The sequence below is a fragment of the Pelodiscus sinensis genome, chromosome 5, assembly GCF_049634645.1.
Source record: "Pelodiscus sinensis isolate JC-2024 chromosome 5, ASM4963464v1, whole genome shotgun sequence".
NCBI classification, from domain to species: domain Eukaryota; kingdom Metazoa; phylum Chordata; order Testudines; family Trionychidae; genus Pelodiscus; species Pelodiscus sinensis.
In genome coordinates this window covers 59553448-59565524 of record NC_134715.1, presented here as the reverse complement: position 1 = coordinate 59565524, position 12077 = coordinate 59553448, and the positions used below count along the sequence as shown (strand labels likewise).

At 44.6% G+C, this 12077-nt stretch overlaps 2 protein-coding genes and 1 long non-coding RNA gene across 7 annotated transcripts in view; 1 reads left to right on the top strand and 2 right to left on the bottom strand.

Annotated features, from left to right (window-relative positions):
* The window catches only part of ETFDH (electron transfer flavoprotein dehydrogenase), a 35703-nt gene extending 34592 nt beyond the window's left edge, over positions 1 to 1111 (bottom strand). The window contains exon 1 of the mRNA XM_006121868.4: positions 848 to 1111. Within this exon, the coding sequence (XP_006121930.2) occupies positions 848 to 881 (34 nt within the window). The 5' untranslated portion in view covers positions 882 to 1111. The remainder of the gene's footprint in view (positions 1 to 847) is intronic.
* Positions 1112 to 1259: 148 nt separating this feature from the next.
* LOC102455871 (renal cancer differentiation gene 1 protein) lies at positions 1260 to 10478 on the top strand. 3 transcript variants are annotated; one of them, XR_012904192.1, is made up of 4 exons: positions 1260 to 1788; positions 2347 to 2539; positions 9038 to 9221; positions 10238 to 10478. It is a non-coding gene; the product is annotated as a renal cancer differentiation gene 1 protein (long non-coding RNA). The 3 variants fall into 3 exon arrangements; XR_012904193.1 differs by lacking the exon at positions 10238 to 10478 and having other exon boundaries at positions 9038 to 9680; XR_001368190.3 differs by lacking the exons at positions 9038 to 9221; positions 10238 to 10478 and having other exon boundaries at positions 1276 to 1788; positions 2347 to 6094.
* RXFP1 (relaxin family peptide receptor 1) overlaps positions 6616 to 12077 on the bottom strand; it is a 106082-nt gene continuing 100620 nt past the window's right edge. For all 3 annotated transcript variants that reach the window (XM_025184006.2, XM_006121866.3, XM_025184004.2), the window contains 3 exons: positions 11403 to 11813; positions 10258 to 10476; positions 6616 to 7631 (listed from right to left, as the gene is read on the bottom strand). In XM_025184006.2, the coding sequence (XP_025039791.2) occupies positions 7330 to 7631; positions 10258 to 10476; positions 11403 to 11813 (932 nt within the window). In that variant the 3' untranslated portion in view covers positions 6616 to 7329. The remainder of the gene's footprint in view (positions 7632 to 10257; positions 10477 to 11402; positions 11814 to 12077) is intronic.

The window sequence follows — 12077 nt, the reverse complement described above, 5'->3', positions numbered from 1 at the left end:
CTTGCCAATTTCTCCTATTATGAATGCATTACAACCCTGGGAAACCAACACTTAAAAAAAAAGAATGTGTACAGTGTTATATCTGTACGTGGTAGTTTACAGCAGATAACACACACCCATAAATAAAATATATAATACGTAGGTCAAGTACCACAGATATTTAAACATGCAATTTTATTCATGTGATGAGTAATGAATTAATTAATTTTATTCATGTGATGAGTAATGAATTAATGTTCCCCAGATTGGATGCTTTATCGCATGTAAAGTGCTCATATGTGTATGTGCTTGTAGAATCGAATTCTACAAAATTAAGACCTTTCCAGGCTCTGATCCTGTGATGATTTCTGCCAGGATAGGCACATACAGCCTTGCAATGACTTCAAGAGGGAGAAACTGAATACACAGTCAAATGTGGTAAATACACTAACAATTGTTATTCTAGGGTGGCCAAAACTGTGAGGTCAGTGTCCTTTCCATTCTAAATCACCTCCTCGCACGTCAAGTACAAGGGGCATCATCACAACACGGCGGATCTGCATTCAAATGTACGTTTTATAAGAGTCGACAGGCAATGACCTTTGCTCCAGTTTTGTGTCTCGCTGTAAATACAAAGGGGGGGTAGCTGCGCGCAGTGGGCACGGCCCCCGGCTCGTCACTTACACTATCCCGTGCTCCCCCCACGGCTATTCCCGCACACACACAGCAGGGCCACCCCCCCCCCCCCCGAGGCAGGAGTCGGGGCAGCAAGTTCACAGGGCAGAAGAGGAAAGTGCTCGGGGCAGGGCGACTGACTACAGCTCCAGCCTGTCGCCCCCAGCCCCCGGCCCAGCAAAGCCTCCGTTACCTCGGCTGGAGAGCGAGCAGAGAGGCAGCGGCATGTTGCCCGCCGGGCGCTCCCGGGGACGGGGCAGCCTCCCTCAGGGACTGGAACGGGTCCCTCGGGCCCCCCTGCCCGCTACGCGCTGGCCCCGAGCGCCCGGGCTCCCCGCGCTGCCTTCCCCGAGCCCGCCGCCAGCCGCTGCTCCACCTACACACACGCAGCCGCGGCCAGCTGCACTCGCTGCTCACACCCGCACCTCGCTGCCCCGTCCCCTCCCCAGCGCGCCTGCGCGCCAGCCAGGCAACCTGCCGGGAAACGGAGTTCTCTCCTCTCCCGAGCAACGGCCAGCCCAACGAGGGACTACAACTCCCAGAATGCCCTGCAGAAGGTGCGGCGCTGGCCGGCCCTAGGCAGGGGAAGGGCTGAATCCCGTGTGCACTGCGGGTGGAGAAAACCATTTCTCCCAGCATGCAGTGCGGCTATCACCGGGCGAACCCCTGCTCTCGAGACAGGGCCACACTGCATGCTGGGAGTAGTAGTTCCCGTTGAGTGGCACTGCATGTCGGGCTATTTTGCGGACCATTTTACCGAGCCCCTTCCGGCTCAGGAAGAGGTACGGCCCTCCGACCGGAAGTCGGGGATATGCTCCATCCGAGAGGGTGGGGTCGTCCCAGGTCCCGGTTCCGCCCCTCCACTAGTGGGCGTGGCTAGCGAGTTTCGCGCGCGCTGCAAAGCCGGTTGCCTTGGCAGGGGCGTTTGGCGGCCGCTCGGAGGCCGAGGCGCGGAGCATGGCCGAGGCGGGGCCGGTTCAGCCCGTGAGCCCCGCCGCGCCCCAGCCCCAGGGGGTTTCCTCTGGCGCCGCCGGGCCCGGGAGGAGCCGGAGCAGCAGCCAGGGGGAGCGGCCGCTGGAGCAGCTGACTGACCCGCGGGAGCTGCTGGAGGAGGTGGAGATGCAGATCGATGACGTGAGTCTGCCCCGTGCGGGTCGGAGCCAGGTGTAAGCCCCGCCGCCGTGTGGGGGGCTCGTCGGGGCCAGTTTCACCTCTCTTAGAGCCACCTAAAGCCTTGGCAGTCGGATTCAGTGTTTACATGGGGGTGGGCGGGGAAATCAGATCTCCCTCCAGCCTGTGGAGACAAGGACTGATTGAAGAATCATTAGTCAGACCCTTGGTCTGAGCGCGGGGGACCCCTCCACCCCCACCCAGTAACCGGCCAGCATGAGACAAACGCCAGACCGGCTGCATGGGTGAACACCCCCCTGTGCATTCCCTAGGGATGCTGTGAAGGCGAAAACTGTTATGGGGCTAAAGAAAGCATTGGATAAATGAGTGGATGGTAGGTCCACCAATAGGTCGTAGCTAAGATGGTCGGGGATGCAACCCCATGCTTTAAGTGTGTCTATTCTTAGATTGCTAGAAACAGGGATTAGGTACCTGACATTGATCACTATTGGAAGACAGGCCACGGGGATTGATGGAGTTTGTGTCTAACCCATTATGGTTGTTTTTACATTCTCATTGCAGGCGGCATTCTCACTAACAAAGATCCTGGAGGCAACATCTGCTGTGTCAGCTCAAGTAGAAGAGCTTGCAACCAAATGTTCAGAAAATGCCCGATTCCTTAAAACATGGCGGGATCTTCTGAAGGAAGGGTATGAATCTCTGAAACCCAGTGACTGACATAGCACATACATACACGGGAGGAAATCTCAAGAAGGTACCAGAGAAGTTGAATCATCCCATAGCATTTTCATTTTGTTGCCCTTGCCTTGCAGTGCCAGGACTTCGCTCTGAGTCAGGCAGGGCTGAGGATCATCTATGTAAATGAAGACTTTAACAACTTTTTGTGCCTTTAAAAAAAAAAAGTGTGTGTTTTGATAGCTTAACAGGACTTTTCATCGACTATCCCCTTTCAAGGAAATGTATCATCCTGTGCACAAGCTGTTTTTAGGAAAAAATGCCTGTTACTGGTGCATGCATGGAACACCCTTCATAATCTGTTGATAATACAATAGACTGTTTTACTTTAGCTTGGAAACAGGGACTAGGGATGTAAGCGAGTAGTGGAATACTTGACTCTTCTACTTACATTCCCTTCCTGCAAGGACCGGAGACAAGCCAGCTGGACTGGGAGCGGCTCAGCTCTCTGCCCATCCCACGCTCCCGAGAACCTCTCTCATGTCCAGCAGGCAGGGAAGGGGCCAGGGACTGAGGACCAAACCCGGGTGGAGTGTTGTGGCCAGACAAGCTCAATGTTCCTAGGCTGAGCTCAGGGAGATGCAGCTTGCCTCCCTGGCTGGGCTGGCGGTGCTTTGTGTACAGGTCTCCCGTAGCAAGTTGGACTGATGCCGCTGGCAGTGCTGTGCGGTGCTCTGAGCTTGGCAGGCAGGGCTTGAGGAGCCCAACCACAACTTCCGGGCATCTGGGAGGACGTGTGGCTGGAGCGAGCGCAGCTTGGGTGCTGAGTGGTGTACACTGGCAGCGGCAGCCACCTAAGCTCAGGGGCAGGAACTGGAGCTTAACTGTTGCCGGGGCTTCATCCCAGGCAGGTGGGCAGGTGCTGTGTGGATTGGCCTGGGCGTGCTGCAGCCTGAAGGGGCAGAGCCGGCAAACTGCTGAGCGGGGCTTCTGCAAGTGCAGTCAGTGCTGGGCTTGTGGCCCAGCCTCCACTGTCCACCCGCCCTGGTCCTGCAATTCCTGGCCAGCTCTGTGCAGCCCGTGCAGTGAGTTGGGCAGCTGAATAGGCAGATTAAGCTCCCCTTGCTGACCCAGCATTGCGTTTCTAGAGCCCAGCCAGCCCGCCCAGGGTTACTGCAGCCCTTTGGGTTCCCCTCCTGGTTGCGGGATGTGTGCAGCGGGCAGCACTTGCTGTGGTGCCCCCTGCAACCGACAGGGCCCGGATGGGAAGGCGACGAAGGCGTTAAATGAGATGCACTGGGAAGCCACATCACAAATCAAATCCACTCGTGGGGTGCCTCTTGCCGGGCTTGCCCCGCGCATTTCGCTGCACTTGGGGCTGACCATGGACAGGTACTGCTGGACCCGGCATGAGCCAGGACTGAGCCAGCCTGGGTCAGGACTGGCTCACGCTGGGTCCAGGAGCTACCTCCGCTGCAGCTCTGCAGTTTAAATGCAATAGGAGCCGGGCTGTCTACGTGCTTGGCTCTTACTACATTTAAACCATGGTAAGCTACTGCATACTTCCAGCCTTATTGACTAATCATGTAGTTGATAGAAATTCTATAGACTCCATGATTAGCTGATCACTCTTTCTTTACATCCCTAATGGGGAGGGACCAAGTTTGGACTTTAAACTGTTGGTTTCCTTGTAGTTTCATTGGTTAGGAAGTACATATGAAGTGTACTAAATGTTACACTTGTGTTCAGGTACTACACACAGGGAAGATACATGATACCTCTCTAATTGACCACCATGGTTCTGTAAACCAAGAATGCTCCAGTTTTGGGCTCTATTTTTCTTAATCCTCTTCTTTCAGGAATGTTTATAAGCTTGTCACAGTCAAAATAAGTCTTTAAAAAAAATCTTGATCAAATGAGACCAGTGTTCTCTTTAATTTTTTCCACCCCTGAGTGGAATGAATTTTCTCATGTGCACCAATATGAGTCAAAGTACAAGAATGTGAGCACCCCAACTGTAGGTGCAGTATCTGGGGTGGATGGAGGTTGAGGGACTCGGGGCTGGGACCATGTTTCCTCTGATTTTGTCCATCTACATGAGGAATGTTATGTGTTATAAATTTTGTTATGTGCACTGAGACCTGAACATATGTGCACACTAGTAGAAATGCATGCTGCTGGCTCTGAGTGCTCTGCTAATCAGGTGGGTGGCATTTGAATATCTCCTTGGCAGCTGCCCAAGCACTTGACTTATAGGAAATACTGGCTGGGATAAAGGGTTGGGTGCAAGGGCTTTGGCTGAGGTGCAGGCTTTGGAATGAGGCTGGGCATGATGGGTATGGAGAGCAGGAAGGGCACTCCATGTTTGGGAAGGGGTTTTAGGTTGGAGGTTCGAGTGCAGGAGGAGGTACAGGCTCTGGGCTGGGAGTATGGGTTTTGGGATGCAGGAGGTTGCTCAGGGCTGAAGGGAGGCTTAAGGTAAAGCAGGGGCTTAGATTTTCCTAGGCATCTCCCTGCTAGGGACAGTGAGAAGGGACTCTTTTCCCCAGCCTCAGCAGCTCTGTATTGGGGCCCATGGAGAGGGGTGCCTGTCTGCTATCCCTGGCAGCTCCATGCTGGGGCCCATAGAGAGGGGCATTTCTCTGCTGTCTTTGGAAGCTCCATGCTGGAGCTGACAGAGAGGGGCATCTCTCTCTGTCCCTGGCAGTTTCAGGGGTCAAAGAGAGATGGTTCTCTCTGCTTTAGTGCTACGTCTCTACGTGAAGCTTAATAGTAAATTGTGCAGCTATGTAATTTAGAGGGCACTTAGAACTAGACTATTTGTGCAGCTCTTTCTGCCCTTACTTATACCTATACAAACTTCATCCTTACTGTGCAATTTAACAGGAGATTAATATAGATGGAACTAAGTCTAGAACTTGGTCTGTCACTTAATAGTATAGCCCAGCTCCTTCTCTACAATGACAATCATCTTAGCCATTTTTTAATACATAGTTGCATTTTTACAGATTTTAACATTTCAAACCCTTCTACAGCTGATCTTTTTATGTATTTCAGTTACTAAACTCTATTTATAGTGCCTTATTGTATCCTTAAACTATATATTTTCTTATTATATAAGCTCAGCTGTATTATGTATTAAAAAGTTCATTTACTTTTTGAAATATACCTTTCAGTTTCGATGGCACTTGTGCTAATTCTCCATATACTGTAATCTTTGAGATAATATGCTATTTTAGAACTTGTTGTGCATGCCTCCCATTTAATTGGCCATAGGGCTGTGATTCAAACCTTATAATCTTGCATACCAATGTAAACCGGAACCTACTATATAAAAGATCTCTAATTTGTGGTAAATATTAGGGATGTAAAATCCCTTTTAATTAGTTAACCAGTTAAACTTCATTTAACCGGTTAATCAATTAAATGGAGGTGGGGAGAGGGGGGCCGCTGCAGCTGGGCTGGAGTAACTCTCGCCTGTGGTGGGCCCTGTGAGGTTGGAGCAGGTCCCACCAATTAACAGTAACCAGTAAGCCTCACCCGTTAACCCTTCACATACCTAGTAAATACCTGGATCATAGTTACTGTTCCCAGAAATGCTTGAAAAAAGCAGTACTGTAGCTTGCCAACTCAGTTCCGAAAAGTGTAGTGGTGTGCCATGACTGAGAAGTTATTGATTGCTATTTCTAGACGCCCTACTCTTCAAGAAAATCTTACTTTTTTACCTAAAGAATAAAAGCAATTAGAACAACTATTCAACAGATAATTACTGCAGCTTTTCTCTTCCATCAGTGTAAAGAAGGCTGTCAGTATTGTTTAGCTACTGAACTTGATGCTTTCAAAGTGGAGTAAAGGTCATGTTAGACATTCTGCATTATACAGAGTATTAAGTGAAGATGTAAAATGAAATATGGGGTGTTTACTGTTTTCATCAAAAGGAAAACAATCTGATCCACAGGTAAATCTTTATTCTAAATAAATCAATATATACAGTAGTGGAAATATGGTACACATCTGCTCTGTATTTGATTCTAACATATTCCAAAGCTTTGTAAACAGTAATGTGTGAGTCACACTATAGTCTACTTCTTGTATCTTTTAAGAAGTTGAGTGCAAACATTAAAAATACCTTTTTGCTTTTTTTAACAAAGCTTCAAAGTGTAAATGCAGAAAAGCATTTCACCAGCTGTGTCATCTTGGGAACTCAGCTGGCCACAAACCAGTTACTGAAAGTCTCCTTACTCAGTACTCCTTTCTTTCATTATTTAAAAAAGTGCCTTAAAAATCAAACCTGACATACATATACAGAAGAATCTGCTTGATTGCTCCACTTGAAATCCCCCAAAACATAGCTCAACATTATATCTTTTTAAAGTATTCCTAAATCTGAATAATTTTATGTGTCCAGGGCCCTCGGCTTGATATGAGTAGTTCTTCAGAAAAATACTGCAAATGACTAAAGTTTAGGAAGCTGCATAGCCATTCAGAGTGAACTTTTATATTGCTAGCAATCTGGTCATCTAACAATTGAATGCATATGAATTACATTTTAGAACTTAGAAAAGGTACAAATTGATTGTCTTAATCTTTTTGACTTACCTGCCCATCAAAATGAAAAAATAAATTGGACTGCTAGTGGAATTTTATTAGCAAAAATATTTTTTTCCTATGGCTACTACTCCCTAAGGTTCTTCAAAAATGGATGTAATGTTAAGTTCAATCAGTTGTCCTTTTCTGATTTGACTTCTTGGCCATCACTGGTGTGAATCAATGTTACAGCTGTTCCCTTTTTCCTTACTGCTATAAAACAGAAAGTCCATATCTGAAGATGACTGTGCACATTTTACTATGACTGTTCAAAACACATATTTATCTGTATAAATTCAGTCTTGTGGAGTGTGTGGTTACTGATGTTTCAGAGGAGTCTGTATAAATTGCAGGCTTTGTTAAGTCCGTTGTGTTCTCTTTCATTGGCCACATCTCTACCCAGATAAATGAGGGGCCGTACATTTTCTGACTGCTTTTGCTTCCTATGGATCTTCCTTGTTTGTAATTATACCAGACCCGATGAATCATTTCTTTGAAAGGTCGCGTGGTGAGAGTGTAGAGAAGAGGATTCAAAGCACTATTTATGGGCAATATAAAAATCACCACCCAGGAGGTTATAGTACCTTGAGGGGGGGAAAATAAATTAAAATATTCAAAAGTGTATGTATTCAATTACATTGTATTGGTATATAGTCTCTTTATGTATCATCATATATATACATTTTTCCTGCTGCACAACAGAATGACATCATCAGGCTCGAGAAGGGGGTTGGTGAGCATAGCAAGCAGGGTACGGCCCTCTAGTACTAGTTGAAAACTGTGTACACATATTAACTGGTACCTTCACGGTGACCTTTGAGGTAGATGAATATTATTCCATTTTACAGTATAGGGAATCAGAGGTAGAGTGTTAAAGGGACCTGTCTAAGCTCACCCAGCCATGGCACTGGCAGAGCTGTAGTGTGATTTCTGGATTTCCTGACTGTCTTTTGCTTATTCCTTCAAACGTCACTATGCCTACTTCTAACAATACTTTCATGCAGAATTACATTTTCTTGTGTAGGAGGAGACTTGCACTTCTTAAATTTCATTTTCTTACTAGAGTTGTGGGACATTTGTTACACACATTTTTTGTCAGATATTTGATATTTAACTCTACACCTTTCAAAACATAAAGCCAACATACTTTTGTGGTGCTCGCTTTTCAGACAGGCAAGAATTTCTGACCAGGCCTCTCCTGTGCCATGTATGTACAATAGTTGTAATTTCTGAGCCTACTATTGCTGGTGGCACCCTTTATAGTAAATATGATATGCTATAAAAGTCCTATGTAAAAAGACATAAGTCAGTCTCTAAGGGTATGTCTACACTACCCTCCTAGTTCGAACTAGGAGGGTAATGTATGCATACCGCACTTGCTAATGAAGCCCGGGATTTGAATTTCCCGGGCTTCATTAGCATAAGCGGGGAGCCGCCATTTTTACGAGGAGTAACGGTAGTTCGGAATAGGACCCTAGTCCGAACTACCTAGTTCGAGCCCCGTGTAGCCGCGCTACACGGGGTTCGAAGCAGCGGGGATTTAAAAATGGCGGCTCCCCGCTTATGCTAATGAAGCCCGGGAAATTCAAATCCCGGGCTTCATTAGCAAGTGCGGTATGCATACATTACCCCGCTAGTTCGAACTAGCGGGGTAGTGTAGACATACCCTAACATGTTTTGAGCTCTTAGAACACTGAAGGGAAAAATGTAAGGTTTAGTATTTAAAATCTTGTGTGTTGTTGCTTGAACTTCTTATAGTTTCTGTATATGTGTGGGAAGAACATGAGCTCATATATTCCAAGGCCAGAAGAGACCACTGTGATCTTTTAATCTGATTTTCTGTATAACACAGGCCATAGAACTTCCTTATAATTCCTACAGTATATTGTATAGTAAAACATCCATTCTTGCTTTTAAAATTGCCACCCTTGGCAACTCTTTGTAAATTGTTCCAGAGTTTAATTGTAAAATTAATTTCTGCTTCTTATAGATCCTCCTTGTTTGTAATTGTATGAATATTATTTTGAAGTATTGATATTTATCAAGGAGATAACATCTTTTATTGGATCAACTTTAATTGGAGAGACAAGCTTTTGAGTGTACACAGAGCTCTTCTTCAGGTGACTGATTCAGCAATTTTCTATAATATCCTGGACGAACCTTAGTACATTAAGGTAAATCTTACTGAATTAAGTTGAACTCTTAGGAGTTCCCTGTATTTAAAAAAAAACACAAATGTGTATGTATTGTGGGATTGTGTAATATACTTAGGAGACATGAGTAATGTAAACTCTGGGTAGTGTGAGCTTCAGAGGACTTTTAAACTCCCCCCGCCTCTATGCAAAAGTCTAGGCTTTTGAAGCTTTGTCATGAGGAAGGGACCTTTTGTATCTGATTTTGTTACATAAGGACAAGATCAGTAGTCCACACTGTAAAAGTAGTTATTTTTCAGAATCGTGTGTATTTCTTCTGAGGACATGCTGTGAATTTGTAATCCTGTGGTGGTGTGAAAGACTGTTTGCTAGAACCCTTGAGTTAGGGTGATATACAATAAGCTTATTAACATGTATAGATTTTGTTTTAATCTTTTTATTTGCCATGAATTTTTAAAAGAATAAATATACTTGCTTAGAGCTATGTAGTAACTATGCTGTCTATAGCCTCAGAGAGAAAAGCAAAGTAGATCTGCTTTGCATTTTTATCTAGGGAATATACTGTGTACACAGAGAACTGCAGCCTGGAAATGTGTGGCTCAATAGGGGGAGAGACATATATTTCCGCCTAAGAGGTGGAAGCCAAAGAGCCAGGTGCCCTTGCTGGACCACAGAGGGGGAATGCAGGTGCCTTGAACTGTGAAAATAGTACTTCAAATGGAACATTGTAGCGGTATAGAGAGATGCTCTTTTTGTGTAGTCTTGTAATGAGTTCAGACATCATCAATGTGGCTGTCACCATTGCCATAGGCTCAGAAATAGCAGTTGTAATTGAAACAGTATTTTTCAAATTTTGTCCATTGTGCAGTAATATGGTCATAAGCTTGTGAGCACTTATTGCTTTGGCTAGAAAAAATAGAGGGTGGGGATATTTATGCTTTAACTGATACAGGATTATTTTGTGGTAGCACTTTAGCTTGTTTTTTGTACCTGACTTTCCAACAAGCCATTTAATTGATTTTTTTTTTTAAATTTAGAAAAGAAACAAAGAACATACCTGGTATTTCTACCTGAAGTAAAGAGAGTAATTTCAAAATAAAGATGGGAATCCAGCATAATGCATCAGTAAAAACAATGAAGAAAAAGCGTTTAGCAAGGGTCATTTCTTTTTTAATATGATTCCGGATTTCAGTTGCTGTGATGGCTGTTCGGTGAACACTGTAAAACATACTTCCGTAGGAAAACACAATGATGATAAAAGCTGCCAAGTTTACACCTGTTTAAGAAGTTAAGAAATATTTTAAGACACGAATGGTTATTTCCATGCACACAACTTGCTGGCAACTAGTGCAGCTGGAATTCAGGTTGATAGAACATGGGCTGGACTTGACCCAGGACATGGAGATTAATACTCCTAATCATTAAGTATATTAATTAGCACTAAATAGTGAAGATTTGTCATCTGTACCATTTAGTGCATTGTATAGATCTGTTCTCCTTGCTTTTTTTACTGCTCTGATAATCATCTACTGAGATGCATATATAACTCTTAATCCCTGTATTATTTGAGCACCTCATATCTACAAACGGATTTTCTGGTTATGACTCCCCTTTCAAGTCATTATTATCTCCATTTTACAGCTGGCTCACTGATGCACAGGCCAGATTAACTGACTTGCTCAAGGTCTCACGGTCAGTCTGTGGCTGATCCAGGAATTGAATATTTCATAAATCCTAGTGCAGTCCACAGTCCATTATACTGTCCATTAAACCCTAGCCTATCCCTAGGAAGATGTGACCTACACAGGGTTTGAGCCTGTAGCCTTTGTCTGATTAGCACACATTCTATCCAACTGTCCAGTAACTGGTCATCTCGCACATACAATCCTCAAACTAAGTAGAAAATGAGTAAACTTGTGTATAATACTGAATTTTTTTTAATGTACTTTAAAAAGTATTTTTATAAATTTCTGGGTCTCATACTTTCGTAGTGGGCCCATTTTCAAACATCCCTAAATTAGGGATTTAAATGTAATTCTTGGATCAGTGTACTGATGGGCATAAGATAGACATTTAGATGACAAAAATAGGATCCAAGTATGGATTTGGGCATCCTAGTGAGGCTGCCATATTTGTTTGAAAATTGGGCTCCTTCTGTATTTCCAGTTAACATGCATAAAGGAAGAAACAGAATATACTCACCTAAAAAAATAACAACAGAATAAATCTGGCCTCCTGTACTTTCTGCCTGTTCTGAATGAAGAGGGAAACAGACCCCATTGGTACCATAGTAGTTTCTGAAAAATTCCTTGTGGCTCAGTGGAATAAAAGCAATCACAAAGCCAATAACCCAGATGAGAATCAAAATAGAAATTGTCCTGCATTTTCCTGGCTTCAAATACCTAAATGGGTAAACTATGCAGATGTACTTTTCCAGAGTCAGGTAAGTCAACAGTAAAACTGACACCTCTGTGGACAGAATGGCCAATGACCCCACCAATTGGCAGTGGATGCTGTCCATCCACAACTGAGCATGCTTGTTGTATTCTCCACGATATTTAAGGTCAAAGGCTCCAATCACTAATAAATATATTCCCATCAGACAGTCAGCACCTGTAAAAATAGAGGGAATAATTTGGTTTATATAGCTGAACTGTCCTTTATTTCACAGTCTATATAAATAATGTACTTGAATTTCTAAGGTTGTAAAATTCTCATTTTTAATGGATTTCAATGATATTTAGAGTGATTTTTTTTAAGTTCATGCAAAAAACCCAATCCTCCTTTTCTCCCCTAGACCCAGGAATCCCCAGCCCCCCTGCTCTAAAGCAAAGCCCTTCCGCTGCCCCACAGCCAGGCACTCCCAGCCCCCCCCAA